This window comes from Ptychodera flava, chromosome 22, assembly GCF_041260155.1.
Source record: "Ptychodera flava strain L36383 chromosome 22, AS_Pfla_20210202, whole genome shotgun sequence".
NCBI classification, from domain to species: domain Eukaryota; kingdom Metazoa; phylum Hemichordata; class Enteropneusta; family Ptychoderidae; genus Ptychodera; species Ptychodera flava.
The window spans coordinates 6,215,256-6,236,470 of record NC_091949.1 but is presented as its reverse complement, the minus strand read 5'-3'; the positions used below and the strand labels follow the sequence as shown (position 1 = coordinate 6,236,470).

Below are 21,215 nucleotides of genomic sequence, written 5' to 3'. Positions count from 1 at the left end.
TGCAACAGAATGTTGTTTGGAATGATTGATTTAGAGGGTAGCCAGTGATGAATAGTCTAGTGTTACTGTTGAAAATGATTCCATCGGCAATATTGTGAGCGTAGGTTTTGTGCGTTAGTTCACTCAGCAAACAATCCGCAGCTTCACAAGAAATCTGTAAAATTTTCGATCTACCTGCCCTCTTCTTTACAAAAGTTATTGGAGCAGCATATTACTTTTATCAGGCCTTACTGCCTGTGCAATTGATCCTATACTTCCTGGAGAAGATAAATAAAAACAACTGAGACGCCAGGGTGGCCCGGTCGCTTGGCTTTTGATGTCGGCGAGGCGCCGACACTTGTTACAGCTGGCCAAGGCCATGGCGTTGACACTCCCCCCGATCATCACATTAGCCTACCCCAGAGTACATTGCTTCAATGTCACCTCACCATAAATGTGACAGTCGATTGATTTTATTCAAATTCCTTCAATTTATTCTGTTTTTGATGTTTATATGCCCAAAAAACTTGGGGCAAGTCTAGTCAGACACCAATGCATGGGAATATTCGAAGCCAATATGGCCGCCAACTCACGTTTTGATTTATAGCCGATAAATTGACCAATCCCATCGTTGACATTTCTAAAAGAAATAGACGTTTAAAAGCATGCTTTGAGCGTAGGACGCTTTTTTTTATACCCTAGCATACGATCTGAAGGACATCCCAACCCTGAAACTGACAGGATACAATCCATCGGAAGGTTCATTGAAAAATTGCCAGTTGTCCAGTTCAGGGCTTTGCTGTATGCTGCACTCTGGACCTAAGACCAAACTGTCAACTCGCCTTTGGCTTGGTTCTGTATATTTAACTACAGTTTGGTAACTAATGGCACGAATAGCAGACCTAAAAACTGTATATAGAGCCTGGGAAAAAGTGCAAACTATATGCCAATGCAATTTATTAGCTGAGGTGGCGAGCCTGATTCGACCCCTTTCAATACACATCAGTCCTATATTCTGGCTGTAGACTGTCACGCCTGAGGTTGATGAACAGATTTGTACAGCCGTTGTATTTCGTAGTGCAGTTTGTCAAATAGTAGTTTAGCGAGCTACTAATTATGAAAGGCTTGAGTCTGAGTCATAGAATATCCTGGATGGGTCGGTCCATGTCCACTATTCCTGTACATTACACAGCGATTGAGCCATAGGGCGGCCAGGAAAAAACAAACAAAGAAACAAACAAATAAAACAAACAAATAAACAAACAAACAAAATATAAACAAACATAAAAACAAGCATACAAATACATAAATAAATGATAAACATACAGACAAACATAAACAAATAAACAAATAAACAGACAAAATATCATAGAATGTCGAAAAAATAAACATACAAAGAAACAGACAAATGTATACAGACATGCATATATATATATATATATATATATATATATATATATATATATATATATATATATGTGTGTGTGTGTGTGTATGTATATAAATATTTATATATATGTATATATATATATGTATATATATACACATACATATATACATACATATATATGCATGTGTGTATACATTTGTCTGATTATTTGTCTTTTTATTTATTCAACGTTCTATGATATTTTATGTTTGTTTGTTTGTTTGTTTATGTTTTTCTGTATATTTATAATTTGTTTATTTGTATGCTTGTTTGTATATTGTTTATATTTTTTATTTGTTTTGTTTATTCGTTTGTTTGTCAGTTTTTCCTGGCCGCCCTGTGGTTGAGCTAGCTGTGCGTGGGGTCGGCTGCTGGTACCAAGACTGTCACTCAACACACTGCCCTACAGAGCAAAGAAAGAACCGTGCTCTCATGGAAATATCTCTAGGTCCACACCAAATTGACCGAACAACAATCCAGATTTGTGTTTTTGTATCCCCAAACCGTGCGTATTTTCATCATAGCGAACACCGTGAGATCTTCTCGAAGTTGTTACCCAAGGCATTGACTATTGCTCATGGGGGATTGCTCTCAAAGGTTAGCCACTTCTGACGTCATGCCACATGACCAATACGCTGTGAAATATTAACTCGAACGTTTCCTTACAGAGTGAATTTTTCACAACAGTGAAATACACTACTATGAAAATAGTTGCCACATCAATGTTATGGAGTTTTGGAAATAATATAAGGTTATTCCCAAAATACCGGGATTTATGTCCGAGAACATCGTGCAGCGGAGGTAGACAATACCGTCTTTTGGATGCTCGTCGCGCACTGTACTGAGCGATCGCGAGCAGACTGGGAACTCGTTGAGCGCGTCCGTTAAGCACGCAGAACGAAATTTCAACCCGCGCTGCGCAGTGGCACATGGTAGAAATTGTACGTCAGCAGCATAATTTCACTCAAATTTACAGGTTTTGGACTGACCACGATTTTATTTGGGAAGTACTGAATGCTAAGAAGTATACATTTTTGTAAAAAATGTAAACTTTTCTCTTCATTTTCTCCGTGTTGATGTAAAGGTTTTTGAGGTCAAAGGTCATATAGCGTCCAATAACACCGAAAGTTATTGTACTCCGCGTCAAATTTATTGGACTCCGCGTCTTCTGATACCAAAACTTACTGTACGACCATGGCCAAACTCCAAAGGTTACAGACGCAGGTGTCACTATAATGAATATTGTTTTGTGCGATTCAATTAAGTTCAGACATACAAAAAATAGGGGAAATATGCACTTTAAGTTTAGTTGATAAATGACATCCTCAAATTATTGGATCATGTATTTGCATGGTTGAAAATTAATTCATGTTCAACCCCACTTGCCTTGGTTCCGACTGTGACATACAAAGAATACGTCTTTTATTTTCGCGTTGCAACCAGTCAAATCGATGTCTTTCGCCATCCATACTTGTGTAATATAATATTTGGTATAAGGGACGTTTTCAAGCCAGTTAACGCGTATCATAATAAAACAAATAATTTACAAATATTTGCAAACTACCGCCGAACGCAAAAACTGAGATTTATGTAATGTTTTACATGCGAACGGTATAAATTGTGGTTTAAGACTAGGGAACATGATTAGCTATTAATTTTCACCACGTCAAGCAAGAAGCAGACGACCCATGCGTGACAATGAACTGAATCAAACACAGTCCCAAAGTTAACCATTGTATGTACTGCGTGATATCTTAACCATGGAGTCACTTATATTTTTTGAATTTGACAGCTTGAGAGAGAAGTGGTCGACTTTATAATATCTAATATTTCATTTGCCCCCCCCCCCCAAAAAAATAAATAAATAAAAAGACAGCCAAAGTGAACGAATCTGAATATGACCGAGGATCATTAATGCACCACAGACAGTAAAGTGAACGCATTTGACGTTGTTCTGTTTATATCACTTTGCTGGTCCGTGTTCCAGGTCAAACCACCATTATTCCTTTGGTTTATTTGTCACATAATATGGATAATAATGGGCTCCATACTGAGAGAAAATCCAATTATACATGTTCGGAAACGTCTCGCTCGTAAACATTCCTCTCTCCCTACTCCATGGGTAAACATGAATTGTCAGCGCGTCATCTTTATTCCTTCGAATTCAATTTTGTTGTCGGCGTAAAATGAAAAGGTTCGAGCCCTCTGTAGTATCTGAGCAGTACAGCTTTCCATTTCCCCGAAGAGTTCAAAGGTCAGTACTTCCACGTATTGGAAACTACATAGTACTTCCACTTATTGGAAACTTCATAGAATCAACTGTCATAATAAACAGGAAACCAAAAAGTAATTGCGACTCGGTATTGATATAATGTCTGTTGTGACGTTGTCAAAGTTGTAGTTTCTGTAGCTGACACCCATTGACAACTTCTCCAAGCACGGCGAGATGTATCTGCGAAGGAGGGTGCTGCCGGTTTTTGTTTTGTTTTACCTCTGTCAGGGTACCGCTCTATCATGTAAGTTTATTTTACCTTCCAATCATGAGTACACTCGTCTCCTGTCTCTGTTTTGGTCTGTCTGTCAGTCGGAGTCGAAATTCGATAGAGAGAAACACACTCAATAGACTGTGGCGACAATAGATTTAAAGAAGTCAGGAAACCTATTTCTATTGAAGGTAGAATGCTACTCGGTGACATATCCGGACTGTCATATTTTTTACAGTTCTTTTTGATTAACCATTTGCTGGGGTTCATTTTAAAGCTCTTGGAGTCAGAAAAAAATTTCAAATACCGGTGAAAGTGAGGTAATAAGTTTCCCTGGTACTAAATTTTGAACGATAGCCCCGACTTTTATCGGTTGTTTGGTAAAAGAATGGTTGAAAGTTTCAATGTTAAATGTGTTGGCAGAAGTTTTAGACGGTCCTTCACGTTCGAGGCGCATAATACTTTATAGAAAATATTGGTAACATTCTATTTTCGCGCTCGTTTTCGGGACTTTAGAATGGATGATACCGGTACCTTATCACTACGGTATTGTCGGTACATTTTTTTAGTAACGGTGATTATGTACAGCACTTTCTCGAACACTTTTTGTGAAATTATACCCCGTTACAATGACATTCTACTCAGCAATGTAACCTTTACTGCTCATTTGGCTTCATTACAAAAGGGTGGAACGCGAAATATTTCAGGGGAACTTCTGCATTCATTTTTCCGCTATGTAGTAGCCATGACCTGGTTATGGATAACAAAATAGCGACACTCTAAGACTGCCTTTTTCTAAGCTACAAATTAATGGTTTGTGAAAAATTTCTATTCCTTCTAAAAAAATTGTTTTTAAAAAAATGACTTACGCAAAAGTTAGGTTATGGCTTACAGACGCCTCAAATAAAGTTTCAATTAACAATAAATCATTCTGCGCGCGGCAACAATTATGTTTATCCATAGACCCTGAAACAAGATGGTTTATCCACAAACAAGGGAGAATTTTTGTCTGTGGTTTACTGTTCAAAGTATTGTTGTTGTTCACATTTAATCCCATCATATGCATTATCATGTGCTTATCAGATGTCATTTCCTGCTCATCAGCAACATTTTATTTGCTTCCAACGTACAAATCGTTTGCCAAATCACGTGAACAAGTCTCGCTTCGCATGGCAGTTGGTATTATGCACAAACCTTTCACAAACTGAAGTTGTTGACTTCGACATTTCCTAAGTTGTCAGATTCTTGCTAGGTCCACATTCAGGGTTTGGGCCGTCACTGAGCCTGGCGCTAAATTGTGATAAGAAACATTTTGGAGCGCCAAAAACTGTATTTTGCATTTTACGCCTATCGACCTTTTAACTCGGTACAATCAAATCAGCTGGCATTCATAGTAGAAACCAATTGCTGCATTTAGCAATGTCGCGAATATCAGGTTTATGATCCGCGTCTGTCATTTAAAACCATTCAGGACAAGTCATCGTAAATGATACAGTCCCCACTGGATCAACTGTTCGTGGGAACTGTCGATCCCTACTCGGATTGTAACAGTCATCATAGTACAATATCATTGCATAAAATTTAATGAAACCATTTCAAAAATGTGCAAGAAATTGCCCTAGACAAAAGAAATCGTCACAAAATGGCCACCAAGCAGCCAGATTGGAAATTGTTGCTACACAAATTAAAATCCATACTTATCACTTCTCATGACTCAGCAACTTTCAATGAAATATGTTTCAACATGTCTGCGTAGAGCTCCGGACGTGAAAATAGTTACAAAATGATCACAAAGGGGCCATATTTAAATAATAACACATGAGAGCTTGGGCAATATCACGATTTATTGCCTGCCCAAGGGATGGTGGTCATGATCGAAATATTGATGATGCCCGAGCCGTATTCGATCATGACCACCAGCCCGAGGGCAGGCAAAAAATCGTGATCTTGCCCTAGCTCTCATGTGTTATTATTTTTATTACACCGAACACACTTCTTCGAGTACAGTTCGCCTTTCTGCATGAGTCCGGACCTCAGCGTAAAATGTTGTCAGTGCCAAGTCTTAGGTTGCCGCTGAAAGTTTGCCGATCTCCTCGGTGGCGTATCCTAATTTGTTGCTTGCATAGTCGCTGAACACAGAAATTGCATTCCTTGTTGCTATTTTCGTTCGTTTGCTGTTTACTTGCATCAAAATATCGTCTAACTGTGCCGGTGACAGCTCTGCATGACGTTTCGCAGCCATAGTTGCCGACTGCAAGTAGGTCTACAAGCGAACGACAATTTGTTACGCGCAGAAAGGTTGCGCAGTAAGTTAACTGACGTCATCATGTAATATCAAATGCAGACGGAATCATCAAGTTCGCAGAGGGCATCATCACGTTCATTTACACGTGAGTCGTGTTTAACCAATGGCAGTGCACGCTGAATGAGTGAGGTGTAATAATGGATAATATGTCAATAATTGAGGTGCATATAAATATCATAGCACAATGTCCTTGTACCAAGTTTGAATGGAATCAGTGCAGATACTTCAAAGGTATTGCTTTATATGTAAAAATGTTGAAACAAAATGTAAGTCAAGCAACCATATTGGATCATATCGTGACACAAATTGATAACAACCTGTGTGTCATATGTATTATCGTTATACTAAATTGGAATGGGATATATTTGGACATATCTACGTAATGACTGTGGATAATAAAAATTGAAACAATATTGTCACCAAGTGGCCATATTGGAGATGACGTGTACCTGTAAACAATTTTCTTGCATAACGTTCACATGATATCGGCTCAAGCATATGCCAGTGATGGCTTAAGTGAAAAATCGTAACAAAACGGCAGATCAGCAGCCAGATTTGATGGAATGGAAATGAAATAGGCATGCATATGTGCATCAGCGTACATTATTCTTATACCGGCTTTGAATAAGATATGTTTAGGCATGTCTGCGTAATGGCTCAGAACATGAATCAATTGTAATGGCCGCCTTGCACCCTAAATTGACGAAGTTTGAAATAATTTGTTTCACATATATCAGAGAAACGAGTCCGGACTCACGGACGAACCCTCAGACTGATGAACGAATTGAACCCAATGTATAATTCTCAGGACTACGTCAGCGATGATTAATAACCTTTCATTGCAAATTGACGTTTTAATTTATATTGATGGGACTTTAACACGGCCTATCCTCATGACTTCTGTAAAATATCGATTGAATAGTTAAAATGTTGATTTATATTTATTAAAATATTTAGGGTTTAATTTTTCCAAAAAGGTGAAATTGCCGTCCTTTGACGTTAATTCTATCGCTTTTCTTGTTTCGTCACTTTTTCGTCACTCTAAGACATGATGCTGTGAGGGAGTGGTCAATGAAACATAGTTCAACCTTGCTCGTGGATAACAATGATGGAAAAAGCGGCATTACACTTTCTTTTCCTTTTTGCATTACTCGATCAAGACCCCCCTCCCGTAGATAATTTTATTTGAATAGGGATGTCCATGGAATTTGTCGGATCTGTGAACCTTGGGAGGCCCGTTGCCCATGGTTACCAACGTAGATGAAACCAGTCGGCGGAACTACTTTTTTGCACTTGTACAGATAAAACGTTGTTCGCATGTCTTTGTTGCAAATTTACCTCTATCTGACCGCATCGTAGGATGTTTTGTTCAATGAGTCTCTAGCCTCATTGACTTTCAGCTGTGCGTGCGTAGAATGTCAAGTTCATTGGCGATATCATTTTCGGAAATTCGTCACACGGTGATAATTTACAATGATATATGACTATGAATGTAACCTATATCGCTCCTTTGCGCTTGTTAGAAAAAGATGAGATGTGAAATAATCAAGTTGTCATATCTCCTTTACACATTTTTGCCGCTGCGTAGTATCCGTGACATGATTTTACTTGAATATGGATAACAAAAGCGTTGCTGCCTAAGACCGAAACTCTCTTATCTGTACACTAAAAGTTATTGCTTCGTCAGAAACTTCCCTTCTTTTTACGACTTGAGCGAACTACGGAAAAGTTAGGTTATGACCGATAAAAAAATTGTGAGAGCTTTTGATTTGACCCCTCTATCAAGTCATAAAACAAGTGAAAGAATTCCTGTGTCGGTCCAATTGGTCATATCGGTGACTTTTGTGCGATCTTCAACATTGTAGATGATAAGCCTGTCCTGTGTTGCGAGGCAGTATGCAGATCTCTCTAAGTTTCGTGCAGCTTTAAAATGGTGTAATTGAAAACGTCAAACTTTGATGGTAAATGGCTGTCCGATGTGAAGGTCTAGAAATGAGTTTCAATCGTTGTTACATCCGTGACGTGAACTACAGCAAACACATCATACTATAGCCTTCTTCTTTCACCTAATCGCCCACGCATCTGTCAACTTTCGTTGCAGTGAGCGATATTAAAACTGACAAAGTTTCTAATCCGCTTCTTTGTCATTTAAAACTACCCAACGGACATTGCACACGAAAGAGGATGTGAACGGCTATGTTACAGGGTTGCGATAGCAGGCTAGTGTAGTCTAGAGGAGCGTAAATCAGTAGCAACCATGCATGTCATATACAGCCATGTAAACACGATAGATTTGTTTGCGGTCCTGCTGGAGCGCGCATCAATGTAGTAGTGTCCTTTTTGACAGACCTCTTACAGGAATTGGTGTTATAATAGTGATGTCATCGGACTGCCCTTGAACCATAGTCAACAATTAGGTATTTGTAGGTTTTCCTAGCACATAGTTATGCAGACCGTGGTATTCACAACTGTCTTTGTACGGTCCAATTGGTCATATCTGTGTAGTAAATATGTTATGCCATGTACAGTAGTTACAGCCATGTGCTCTTTCAACTTAAAAACACCCATCAATGATAAAAGTATAGCAATTTTCTTACACTTTGTTTCTCTCTACACACATTGTTAAATATGTAAACCAACATGTATTACGTCACTTATCACACATTAAAATAAATATGTTTAACATTTTGTAAATTATTCCAAGTAAAAAAAGCGCTGAGTCATCACGGTTTCACCAGTGATCTTTCTAATGCAATAATACGTTTACATTCCCATTTATAAATCGATTGTACATTTTTCTATAGTTCATCTTCAGTGGGATTTTTCCTAGGAAATGTCAATACTGTGAGTGTGCTTTCTTGCGTTCCTACATGCAGTGTTATGGACTTTGTTACAGGTAATTGCATTAGCCATGGTTAGTCAATAGCAGATTCCATTCAAATATTTATTTAGTCTATTGTAAGTATAAAGGTTCTGGGCTTAAAATGTTTTGTTCGGATTATATTATTTTGCATTCTCCTACATGACAAGACAACCTCACAGTTATTTTTTGGCAAATGCCGCTGAATACATAAAAATACCTTTTCCAGTCACTGATAAACGCAACATCATAAATGCCTTACCAATGTATGAACGATTTATTGATATATAACATCAATAAATTTCTTCAATTCACAGTATTTGTTCGTATTACAGTCATTAATATGATAAAAGACTACCCGTAGACACAATTTTATACATCAACCTTCCATTAGATCGATCATCGAGTGACAATGAAAATTTTAATTAGCACCACACTAGCTAGCTGCCTCGGGGACAGATATTCGAACTCTCGAAGTTTTACTATATGCTTTTGGCCTACCACTTGTGGAAGCTTATTTCGAAGCAAAACTTAGTACATTAAATCTCCCGGCTTTGTTCTGTGAAAATCGGGAATTTCATCCCCCTCCCTCGAGAGAATCGGTAATTATTGAGAAATACGTTTCTATAGTATCAAAATTTGCACGGTGACCCCAAGTTTTATTCTTGATCTTGAAAGAAAATGGTTGAAAGTTTGCTTCAGGAAGTTTTGAGCTTCATTTCCGAGGCGCGAACTACATGTACCTCAAATGATATTTCACAATTGATATGCAAAGTGGCAACTTTGTTTACGTTCATGGTAGATTTTAAGAATACATTTCATTTCTGGTTTTTTTCATAGCCTCCCAAAGAAGGACACGTTTCCTCATAAGCCTCTTATGTTTCGCAAAACGTGAATGCAGGGACGGTGAATTAACAAACATTCGAATGGTCGTGATTTTTGACCTCCCCTAAACGTTTGGTGGTCACTGTAGAACAGCATAGAAGCGATATCGAGAAAACCAGGGCCTTTAAAATACAATACTGGAAACATAGATAAATGTACCGAATATAGCACGCATCAAGTAAAATCCAGGGAAACAAGTTAAATGCCCATAACAGTTTTATTGTTACTGTGAAATACGCCATAATAATTTTATTTCTTTAGGTATATACTTCCCCTTGATGTCTGCCAAAGACATTAAACAAGTCGACTATAGGGTGCACAACAAAGTTTGGTGTTTTAAGATATTTTATGGAATAGGCATAAAAGTTTGTATCTGATTTTCTAAAGCAGAAATATTCTGAGAAAACCGTCGGTACAATGATAGACCAAGCCAGAAAAGCTGTTGGACGCATTTTCCCAAATGATTATTGAGGCTGTCCCCTGAAAATATTTCAAGCTTTTTTACGACAATGATACTGCCGGTTCTAACATACTTGGCCAAACTTTTGGATTATCGAATGTATTACATTAATAGAAGGTTAGAATTCAACTGTTGTTAAGTTGAATTATCTTTAACAGATGCACGTGTCTTGGAATCAGCTGTCACAGAGTTCTAATATTTATCTTTACTTTCAAAACAGCGCTTTCCTACCGGGTTGAAATTACTCCAAATGCTTCTATATAGAGTTGCAAAACTTGGAGATGTGCTGGCAGTTACAGTTTAGAAAACAATCGAAGAAGTTTGGGCAACTGATATAAAAAATACTGTGAGCAAGGTTTAGCGGAAGTTTGGCCTTAGTAAGACCCTGGTGATTTTGATCTTTTTTTCTGTCATTTTACACCAAGAATTGGCGTGTTTAAAATTGTTTTTCAGAGGCAAGAAAATTTCATATGTATTGTATATGTGGTTCTGAAATAATGTCGTTAACTCAGGAGTCTTTAAGTTGAAACATCAACTGCAAATTAAAGAGAGCTTTGGCCTATCTCAGAGCTTGTGGTGCAGGTTTAGCAAGTGAGAAGGGAGGGCACAGGGACTTGATTTTGAAGAATGTACTTATAAAGTATGAGAGTTCGTCGAGAGGGAACAATAATATCATTTTGTCTGTGCAAGTCCTTTATATAAAAGTATTGAATTGCCACACACCCCTTTCAAAATTTGAAAATTCTTAATTAGCCATGTCATCTTTTCAGAGGTCAGACATTTTGACTTGCGACTTTTTGTAAATAAAGCAACAAGATTGAAAAGGGTATATTTTGAACTGTTTATACCGTTTCTTATAACATTTCTATTATGTAATGTTAATTATTAGCATCACGGCTGGTTGTCCTTTGAGAGCAGTCAAAATATACATTCAAAGTAAATTACTCACAACATCTCAATTGGAATCTCAGTCGTATTGCCGGATGGAAGTGGTTGCATACGGAAGTCCTCCAGTCTGTCTATGTGGATTTAAGTGGTTGCATACTGAAGTGCTCAGTGTCACGGTGTCTTTGTTCTGCAAATCTTGCATGCGAAATCAAAGTTCCGCATTTCACAGTATCATTAGTTTGCTGAAAACGGTTCTTTTTATCGCTTGAAGTGTGGATTCTTTTACCTGAATGGGATTGCACTGATCTGGTGTGATATTGTATGATCGCAAAAAGAAAACTGGCTGACATATACAACATTTTTTGATGAAAGGTTACTAAATTTAACATTTGGTGGAGAAAACGCTGAGGTTGATATCATGATGTAACATGTATCCAAGTTTTCACGGCACTTGTGTCGCAAGGTTGCAAAATCTGTATTGCCAGACCAAAAATAGATTTAGAAGTAGACTTTAGAGATTTAGAGGCCGACACAAACAAAGCGAACATCACACATAGAATATATATCACCTTGTACTTGTAAATTGCGACTTCTTGACAACATTCCAAAATCGTGGCGGGATATTAACGTTTCATGTTATCTTATTTGCTCATTTAGGATTTTACTGTGATAAAGTTAAAGTAAAATGACAAATTCTGTTGAGATTTTCTCTGGTGATATACGTTGACGCGATTACAGTGTCTTTTGCAGATTCGGACAGCAACAAAACCGACAATCGAAAACTCTTGCACAGACATTTGTTCGATGACTATGACGCTGAACTGCTGCCAGTTTTTGACAGTGACCAGTCCGTGAATGTTACCTATGGATTTTCATTGAACTCTATCGTTGACGTGGTAAGTAGTCACCAAAGAGGAGCTTAATGTACATAAATGAAAATCTGCTGGCTATGAAAAATATTATATTGATAATCGAGGGTAAACATTAACTGTATCGTCAGACATGGAGCTCAGGGTCTCTTGATTCTATTGTTAACGTGATGTAATTACATATGTTCCTCACTACAATAGAATTATAATCGGTTCTAAGGTCTAATGGTGACTTCTTTTATGTAAATGTTAATTAGGGGAAATTAGGGGAAAGCAAGGAGAAATATCAGGGGGGGAGGGAGAAATAACAGGGGGGAAGGGAAAGGGTTTGGGGCTAGGTGTCAGGGGATTGAAAGTTGGTGCCATATTACTATAAAATAACCGATGGCACCATGTAGGGAAGGGAAGTAAATAGTTATTTAAATAATGAACCAATCGGTTTAAAGTTGGTGTCAGATAACTATAAAATAACCGATGGTACCATGCAGGGAAGGGAAGTAAATAGTTATTGAGATAATGAATCAATCGGTTGAAAGTTGTTATCAGATAACTACAAAATAAGTGATGGCACAATGTAGAGAAGGGAAGTAAATGCATGGTTATTGAAATAATAAATCAATAGGTTGAAAGTTCGATGACTACAAAATAACCGATGGTACAATGTAGAGAAGGAAGAAAATGGTTATTTAAATAATAAATCAATTGGCTCGATCAAATTTTAATGGGGTCGAGATTGTCCTTGTAATCACGCAATATCGTTCAGGTACGTTAAACACAACATTGATAGCAAAACGTTATCTTCCTCTCTAAGTGACTTTTTTAGGGCAAACGCTCTCACTGAGGCATTTGAGATGTTTAATACATTGAAAACCCAGTCGCCGGTTCAGAATTTGTAATATACACAGTGTCCAAAATAGGGATAGGAATGTCGTTGACGAAGAAGTCAATAGTTTTGTATGATTGTATAATGGAAACAACATTTTGTACCAGTAGGCCTATATCTGATATGATTTTTATAAGGGTTACAATTAGCATGGATTGTAAATGCTGTATCAAGCAATTGTATTCATCAAATTAATTAGAATCTTTAGTTGTCATTTACTGAATTACATTGCAATAATTACAGTGAAATTGGTACTTTAGATCTTAATTTTATTGTTTTTACAGGATCAGCAAAGTCAATCGGTTGCCTATAACATTTGGTTCAGAGAGGTAGGCCTAAGTCTTACATACGCATTCCGAAAGAGAAAAATTTCAACATTTGCACAATCTTTCCGCAAGGGATCTCTAAACCATTTTCATTCATAATCAGGAATAAAAATTACGGATCGCCGAGCAAATTTTGGATAGGAGAATTCAGCTACCTACATTCGAAATAAAAAATAGCTGCCATGATCCAAACGCTAACTCTAAGAAGGGCAATTTCAAGTTTTAGACTTTCACAGAGACAAAATGATGAAAAGTTCATTTGCAAAGAGGCTTCAAAACGGACCCACACCTGCAGCAGATCAGAAATTTAAAGTATTCAATATTGCAAAGATAAATAGGGTCCAAAAAGTGTCCCCTATGCCGAGGAGCGTTGGAAGTATACAGGCTAAGCATCCTACACCCCTGTAGTGAACACGTGCAAGTATTTCATTGATATATTGTACATGTACTTTTTGGCCCTGATAAAGTAATATAATGAGGGCTGATACTATACTGAAGAATACAATGAATGAAATTGTAATTTACATATTACTAAAATACTAACACCATTATGTTGTTAAACGTATTTGTTTTTCCTGAATTATTTCAGTCCTGGATAGACGAACGACTGACTTGGAAAGAAGCTGAATATGGTGGACTGAAAGATATAGTGGTGACAGCTCGTTTGTTATGGAGACCAGATATACGAATATACGAAAGGTACCAGAAATCAAAATCTTACCATGAAAAAGATTTGAGTGGTAGTATGGTGTGTGCATTTTGGAAAAGTATTTTTCGAGGTTGATTTCTATTTTACTTTTTCTTATCACTATGACTACCTAGTTTTAATATGGTAGTGAAAACTTATTCGATAAGATTTCATTCATCTATGGTGCCACATTGTTATAGAAGTTGATTACAGGTTTCAATTATATAGTCCTGAGTTTTGGCTTTAATATTCATTACATGCCTCGATGTGAGCGCAAATCAGTACATTTATTTGAATATGAACATCCGGGGAGTTAGCGGGCCGATGAACGATGTACTGACCGGTTTCCATAGTTACCCGGTCCAGTTAAGCCCCTCGACGTTTTCGACGTCAAAGTAGACGTTTTTAACTAGATGTAAAATATCCATGTGCGAACTTCTATTTTGACTTTCGTTAAAATCTGTTTGATGCTGGTCGATAATGGTAAAATTGTCTGAAGATGCTCTTGATATAACTTAATGTCATATAGCATAAACTGTGAAGAGGCAGGTAATAAAAATATTATTGCCTGAATACATATGCAGCAGGAGACAATTTGCCCGACGCCAGGAGAGCAAATTGTCACATGCTCTCGGCACATAAACCCATGTATTCAGGTAATAGTATTGCGCCTGTAAGGTTTAGTTCATAGCTTTTGAGGGTCTAAACTGACATTATTTCTTTCTTTGTCCCAGCTTTCAAAATGAATTATCGAGTCTTTCGGGCACAACTCACGTAAGGATATACTCGAATGGTACGGTGCAATGGCTGTACCCAAATGTCGTCAAAGTTGGTTGTAAAATGAACGTCATGCAGTTCCCGTTCGACCAACAGTGTTGCACCATTAAAGTTGGTTCGTGGGTGAGTGATAGGAGCAAAGTCGACATCTACCCGGAGAACGCTTGGGGAGCGTCGCTGAACTACTCCATTCCCAACGGTGTCTGGGACATCACTTCGGCACCTGTTAAACCGATGAGCGGTTCGTACGAATGTTGTCCCGGTGACACATACCCAACCTTGGTGTACATGATACGGATGCGCAGAAGACACGAAGCGTACGTCCTGCGATTAATTCTACCGACAGTGTCCATATGTCTCCTGTCTCTCTTTGGGTTTTATCTTCCAGCTGCAACGTACGGCCGCATCGGCCTGGCCATGACCAGTTTGTTGACCATGTTTGTCTTCTACCAGATGGTTGCAGCCGAAATACCACCAACAAACCAGATGCCTTACATCGGTAAGAATAAAAGATTGTAATAGGAAATCATTAATATTAAATAAAATGCCACCGCAATAGTGAAGAAAAGTTAAATTTACTGTATGTTTGTATGTACTGTATGTAAATGAGAGAGAAAACAGTGCAGTTGCTGAAAGAGTTAAGTGAGGCATTGCTTACCTCGAATCAATGGTGGCTCCCTTTATATTAGTTTCTATGCCCCTTCCTAAATAAATAAACTGGTGAAGCCTTGCGCTCAAAATATAAACTTGGAACAGGTGCACTTCAAAATATTTGCATTAAAGTAAACTCGGGTCGACGTGGTTCATAGAAGGTGTAAGATTGCCTGTCTCTCTTTTGGGGAAAATCTGAGCGAGTGCTCTCCATCAGCCCTATAAAATATGTCGCGCTGCGGTGACAATAACAGTATTTTATATGCTTGAGTTCTTCATCCTTCAGGAGTTTCGTTCTGCCTATGGTTATTGTCAGAAGATAACGTTCTACAGTCCTTGGCTAAGACACAACATTAAAACTCAAAATAACAAATTGTGAATTAATTCTGAAATTTACATTTCAGGTGTGTACATTTCAATAAACATCGTCATTATGGTCTTCAATGCCTTGTCAACCATGGCCATGTTGTATTTCAACCACATGGGCTCCAGGAAGCCGGTGCCGAAATGGTTAGACACGTTCATGCAGAAATACATCTCCGTCATGATGTGCCAGGGGAAGATGTCATCGTCGAAAAAGGAAGACAAATCGGAAAAAGCAAGAAACCGCACTAGGCTTGACAGGTTTAATACAACTACACGAGGAGTGTTCAGGCGCGATGCCTTCAACGCCACCGTGCGGGAAGAAGGCCCGTATGGAGATTTTATGACTGAGTTCGGTGGTACAGGCAACGACTATGACGCGATAGACTTGAGCAGGCCATCGGAAACAGAGTCCAGATCAAAGGAGAGTGAAAAGCCGTCATTAGTCAGTATTGTGGTGGACCGGTACGCTGATGAAGATGTGCGTGCTGCCATCTCGGGACAATGGCAAACGTTTGCATTGGTCTTGGATAGGATCTTTTTTCTGATTTTTGGCACCATGTTTGTCCTGACTAGCCTTTGGTACATAATAGTGTCAAGAGCTAGTGGAGAAATTTGCGACGTACCCGAAATCGATGCATTCCAAATGATGTAGTTTAACTTCAATTTGGTCGACATGCTGTCTAAATAGTAGATCTGCGCTGTACATCGTTGCTATTGGAAAATCCCAACATAAAATGTTGAAGGTAGAATGTGTCTTTGGGACTTTTGCGGTTTCTTAGAGTTGTATTCAATACTTTACTGGTATTCTCACCATCTTGTTTTTGTACAACTTGAAAATGTCGCCACTGAATTAACATAATAGGGATCAGGGCCGTTTTGAATATCTACTGTAACAGTTGGTTAAAGTCAAGTTTAGTTTATTCATGTTAGATAACAGTTTTCTCTCATTTGAAACTTTGCAACCTGACCCCTGATTTTATTCTTGATTTTTAAAACATAATGCTTTTACTTTCCTTGAGGAAGGTTTCATGAAATCTTTAAATCTCTCTGTTTCGCATCGTGTACTGCCGTAAACGAGAACTGACTACTCACCTACCTTGTATGTAATCGCAAGTTTATCATGATTGATTTCGTTTTCGTCATCGCCTGACGGCGTGTTGCTGCTTTGTAAATATTTATCAGGATCGTAATAACATGGGCATACATATGACCAGTGAAAGTGTCAGTTACACAAGTGAAAAGTTATTTTTTTAAATTGTATTTTACATCAGAATTTGATATCAAAACAGATATGTTTAATTATGTGTATTTTATGTCTGCGTTATAATGCCTCTAAACATATGAGTTGTTCACCGTTATTTGTCAGATTCCAAAAAATTGTACAGTCATCAAATATCATCCATTCATGAATTCCTTGTACAAATTAGCCTATGATATACTTTAAAGTTAAAATGTCATATATTACGCTTAAAAATAAAATGAAACAATGCCCAGCTGAATGCTGAATGAGGGCGGTTCTAGAATGCCATTTTGTCATGCTGACGTAACGATGCGAGCTAACTGCAGGTCACTGGTGAAATAACACTCTTACATCATTGCGATTATGTACTTCGATGGAGCGATTTGTCAAGTTCATTAACGTTGTAGCAATGCTTTTCGGGCATGAAGTCATTCAATGATACAATGTATTTGACTGGGATGATAACAGGAAGTGTTTTAGGACATTTTGTAATGCAAGTATGAAGACGTCAGTATGTAGCAAGGAAGTTATGAAGCACAGACTAACAGCACATATTTGAGAGTTTTGAAAGCTCTGAGAAGCGTCAGAATGGGCGCTCGAAAGATTTAAGTCTGTAATGTGAGCTGTTTCAGTTGGAAATACTTTCATCAATAACTACACCGTAAAAATCGGGATGGCATCTGCGATATTTTATAACTCAGATACAGAAATCATTACCAAACTTTGTTTTTATATTTTAATATGCTATTCTTACGTATTTTGAGCATGAAGAGAATTTGGACAGAAAATCGACTATGCGTAAATGCAGTGTAGTCAAACCCATCCTGCCGATTAGTTTCTCCTCTTCCAGCCCCACAAGACACTGACCCGCCGCTAATTTCATTTTGCCCACCGAAGCTGGAAAAATTGGTCAGTCTTCGGCCAAGAAGTTACTTTTCGGACCAGTATTGTTTCTGCCCCTCGGGCATATTCAGTGCGTTGCCCCGGTATGAAAGCCACAGTTGCGGCAATAGTACTGCAATATATTCATATTTCACAGTATCCATATTTGAATCCAATTTCTCAGAAGCACAAGAAGTATCATTCAGGAAGGATATTCAAGAATTCAATAAGTTAACAGAGCAATTCCCACAATCCAAGCTGCTTCATGCTAGCATGTAACCAATAAGGGACCGATCAGTTTTTACGGCCAGGGGGGGGGGCGCCAAAATCAGGGGGGTCATCGTAATTTTGGAATCTGCAAAGGGGGGGGGTTCAACGCTTTTTCACAGGTAGGAAAGGGGAGGTCACCACATTTTCTAAAACATAATACCTACAATAAAGTTCACTGTATGCCATGGCCATGATCGACCCTCTTTACCGGCGGGCCGCCTTCGGCGGCCCACTACAATAAATATATTTTATGTATTACCCATGACCCTCTTAACGGGCAGACGCCTTTGGCGGCCCGCTCCAATTAGGTTTACTTCATGCAATGGCCATGATTGACCCTCTTTACCGGCGGGCCGCCTGCGGCGGCCCACTACAATAAATTGACTTTATGTGATACCACATGACAATCTTGACGGCCGGACGCCTTCAGCGGCCCTGTCCAGTAAAGTTTACTTATGCAATGGCCATGATCGACCCTCTTTACCGGCAGGCCACCTTTGGTGGCCCACTAGAATAAAGTTGACTTTATGTAATGGCCCATGACCCTCTTAACCGGAGGGCTGCCTTTGGTGAACCACTCCAATAAATTTTACTTTATACAATGTCCATGGACATAAGTTGTCTATGGAAATGAAGTTAAAAATTGCCTTACGGTCGTCCTAATTAACAGACGTTTGCATGGATGTGGCTGAGAAGTTTGTGCACTGGCATCTCTGCTACACGAATAAAGTGCGCCGCGTACTGGAGTTCAAATCCAAACCGTGCGGGTAAATTTGACATATGGGTTTTGGTTATATTTCAGCGGGGGGGGGGGGGGTCATCAGATTTTTTCGTCTGACAAAGGGGGGGTGTCATCTTTTTTTCACGAAAAATGCAGGGGGGTCTATATTTTTTTTGAACACCGGCGACAAGATTTTGCCGTCCCCCCAGGCCGTGAAAACTGAACGGTCCCTAAGGTCCCAGTAAACCAGATTTGGTGTGTTCGGATTTCTCAGCATGATATCAATGATGGGACGTCAATTGCATTTGTGATTTACAGGTCAATAAAGGTCATGCGGAAGGCCACCAAGATAATTGCCATTTTGATGTCACGAAACCAATCACATGGTTTAACTTCAATTCATGCAGAGACACCTGATACGTCAACCAGTAAACGAGTCTTCCAAATTAATATAGGACGAAATCAGCTAGACATAAAAATAGAGTTTATGTTTTCATCTTCGTGGAATTTTTAAGAAACACTTCCCATGAACAATGCACTGTGTTCATTACTTTTTTTATTTCATCCGCCGGACAACGTGCAAGAGAAAGTAGTGACACTGAGATGTTGATTAGTTTCACAGAAACTGTAATACTTTGTCTTCATTATTCGGAAATGTGATTTAAAATCGCCAGAGATACACGGAAAGATATAAGGCGGAATGCACATCGAGATTAAAGTTTCTCAGATCCGTTTGAAAATGACTCGATTGAAACTTTGTGTTATTTACTTCCATTGTTTTTGAAAAAAAAGGTCATTCAGCTAAATTTTTAGGAAAAGCGCCATCTATTGACGGTTGGTTTTTTGCTATTTTCCATACAACATTGGAAAATAGCTTGAAAAATAATTATTTTATGAGTATAGTCACATTTCTTAACTATTTTGGAATCTAGAATTGATAACTGATTTAAAAACTTCCATACTAAAACTTTTTTGTAATTTGGAAAATTGTTTCTTTAAATTTACTTGATAAAATCAAGGGAAAAATGGGGGTCACCATGGAAACTTTAAAGGTAGAGGAGGTTAAACTTGGCTGATGATATTTTCAACAGTTCTGGTAGACTGGAAGGCAGTGGGCTGCTATAGCAACCAGAAATTGTGGTGAAGCATAAAGAATGGAAAGTATATTAAATTACAGGTCAACGGAAGTCAATATTTTTAAAGGAAGGAAAAATTTATTTTCTTATGGTTGCCATGGTAACTGTTCCTCAGATGGGGAAAAGGGGGATACTCTGCACACTGTTGTGCACACAAATTACATTTCCACACGTTCATAACGGGCTTGCTCATACATACCTTTAAACATACAAAAATACATCCATGCACGTGTACACGCGAACATTCACATGCAGTAAAGTACATTGACATACATACATACACATTCATACACATATAAATATATACAAATGTAAACAATATATATTTGCCAATTTTTCATTAAGCAGACGCTGTTGCTCTACGTTAATTTGTATTGGCAAACAGTTTATAAGAATATGTTCATTTCTAATGAAAAGAATATAGGTATATTTTTATGATGAATGATCAAAAAACAATGAAAAGGGTATTTTGACACTTAACATGTTGTCATTTTGAAAAAATATACAAATATTGCCTGTAGTACTTTTTGTTTTTAGTTACTGTTAGTTTCCAAAGAAACTCCTCACTCAAGAGAGATGTTATACCTTAAAGTGGCACTCCCATTTGGTAAGATTTTTAAAACACATTTTTTTAGTGCCTACGGTCGATATTTGACGTGGCGACTGCGCGCGGATCGCGAGATATCGATAAAAACATGTCTTCAAAAAGTAAAAGTTTGAATTCCGGTGGCCCACCTAAATTCAGCTTCCGAACATCGAACGTTCGACACTGGGGCCATTGTCAACTAAGCTATGGAGGACGAGTCTACACTGACGCTGCTGTACGCCACAGTACCACTTGCCTCGGTGATCGGTCATGCCCCGTGGGAGAAAGCTGAGTCTTACTGACTTGGTGATAAAACGAAAAACAATTTTTGCTGATTCCACCGGAATTCGCATAGGTGACTAGCCCAGTTACGTGCGGTTGATACATAGCGGCCACCGCGTGATATGCATAGTAGCATACCACGCACGCGGCGAACCACACGTACTGTGTGGCAGACGACAAAATGTAGTCATCGGAGGCGGCTAATATTTAACACGTAAAAACTTCTGTTTATTGTGGTATTGGTTAAAA

The 21,215-nt window shown here is 38.4% G+C and overlaps 1 protein-coding gene across 2 annotated transcripts; it reads left to right on the top strand.

The window, feature by feature from the left end:
- Positions 1-3,737: 3,737 nt before the first annotated feature.
- On the top strand, positions 3,738-17,355 carry LOC139122546 (neuronal acetylcholine receptor subunit alpha-10-like). 2 transcript variants are annotated; one of them, XM_070688033.1, is made up of 6 exons: positions 3,738-3,924; positions 12,040-12,185; positions 13,326-13,370; positions 13,957-14,066; positions 14,790-15,331; positions 15,888-17,355. In XM_070688033.1, the coding sequence occupies exons 1-6, from the start codon at positions 3,855-3,857 to the stop codon at positions 16,499-16,501; spliced, it is 1,527 nt and encodes a 508-aa protein (XP_070544134.1). In that variant the 5' UTR covers positions 3,738-3,854; the 3' UTR covers positions 16,502-17,355. The 2 variants fall into 2 exon arrangements, with proteins under 2 accessions (XP_070544134.1, XP_070544133.1); XM_070688032.1 differs by having other exon boundaries at positions 3,758-3,924; positions 12,028-12,185.
- Positions 17,356-21,215: the final 3,860 nt, after the last annotated feature.

What these genes read in the sequence shown, in the direction of transcription:
- LOC139122546 (XM_070688032.1), top strand. Translation starts at nt 3,855, where the DNA reads ATGTATCTGCGAAGGAGGGTGCTGCCGGTTTTTGTTTTGTTTTACCTC. An exon ending in TGAACTCTATCGTTGACGTG is followed by an intron (nt 12,186 to 13,325) that starts GTAAGTAGTCAC and finishes TTGTTTTTACAG; the next exon opens with GATCAGCAAAGTCAATCGGT. An exon ending in ATAACATTTGGTTCAGAGAG is followed by an intron (nt 13,371 to 13,956) that starts GTAGGCCTAAGT and finishes GAATTATTTCAG; the next exon opens with TCCTGGATAGACGAACGACT.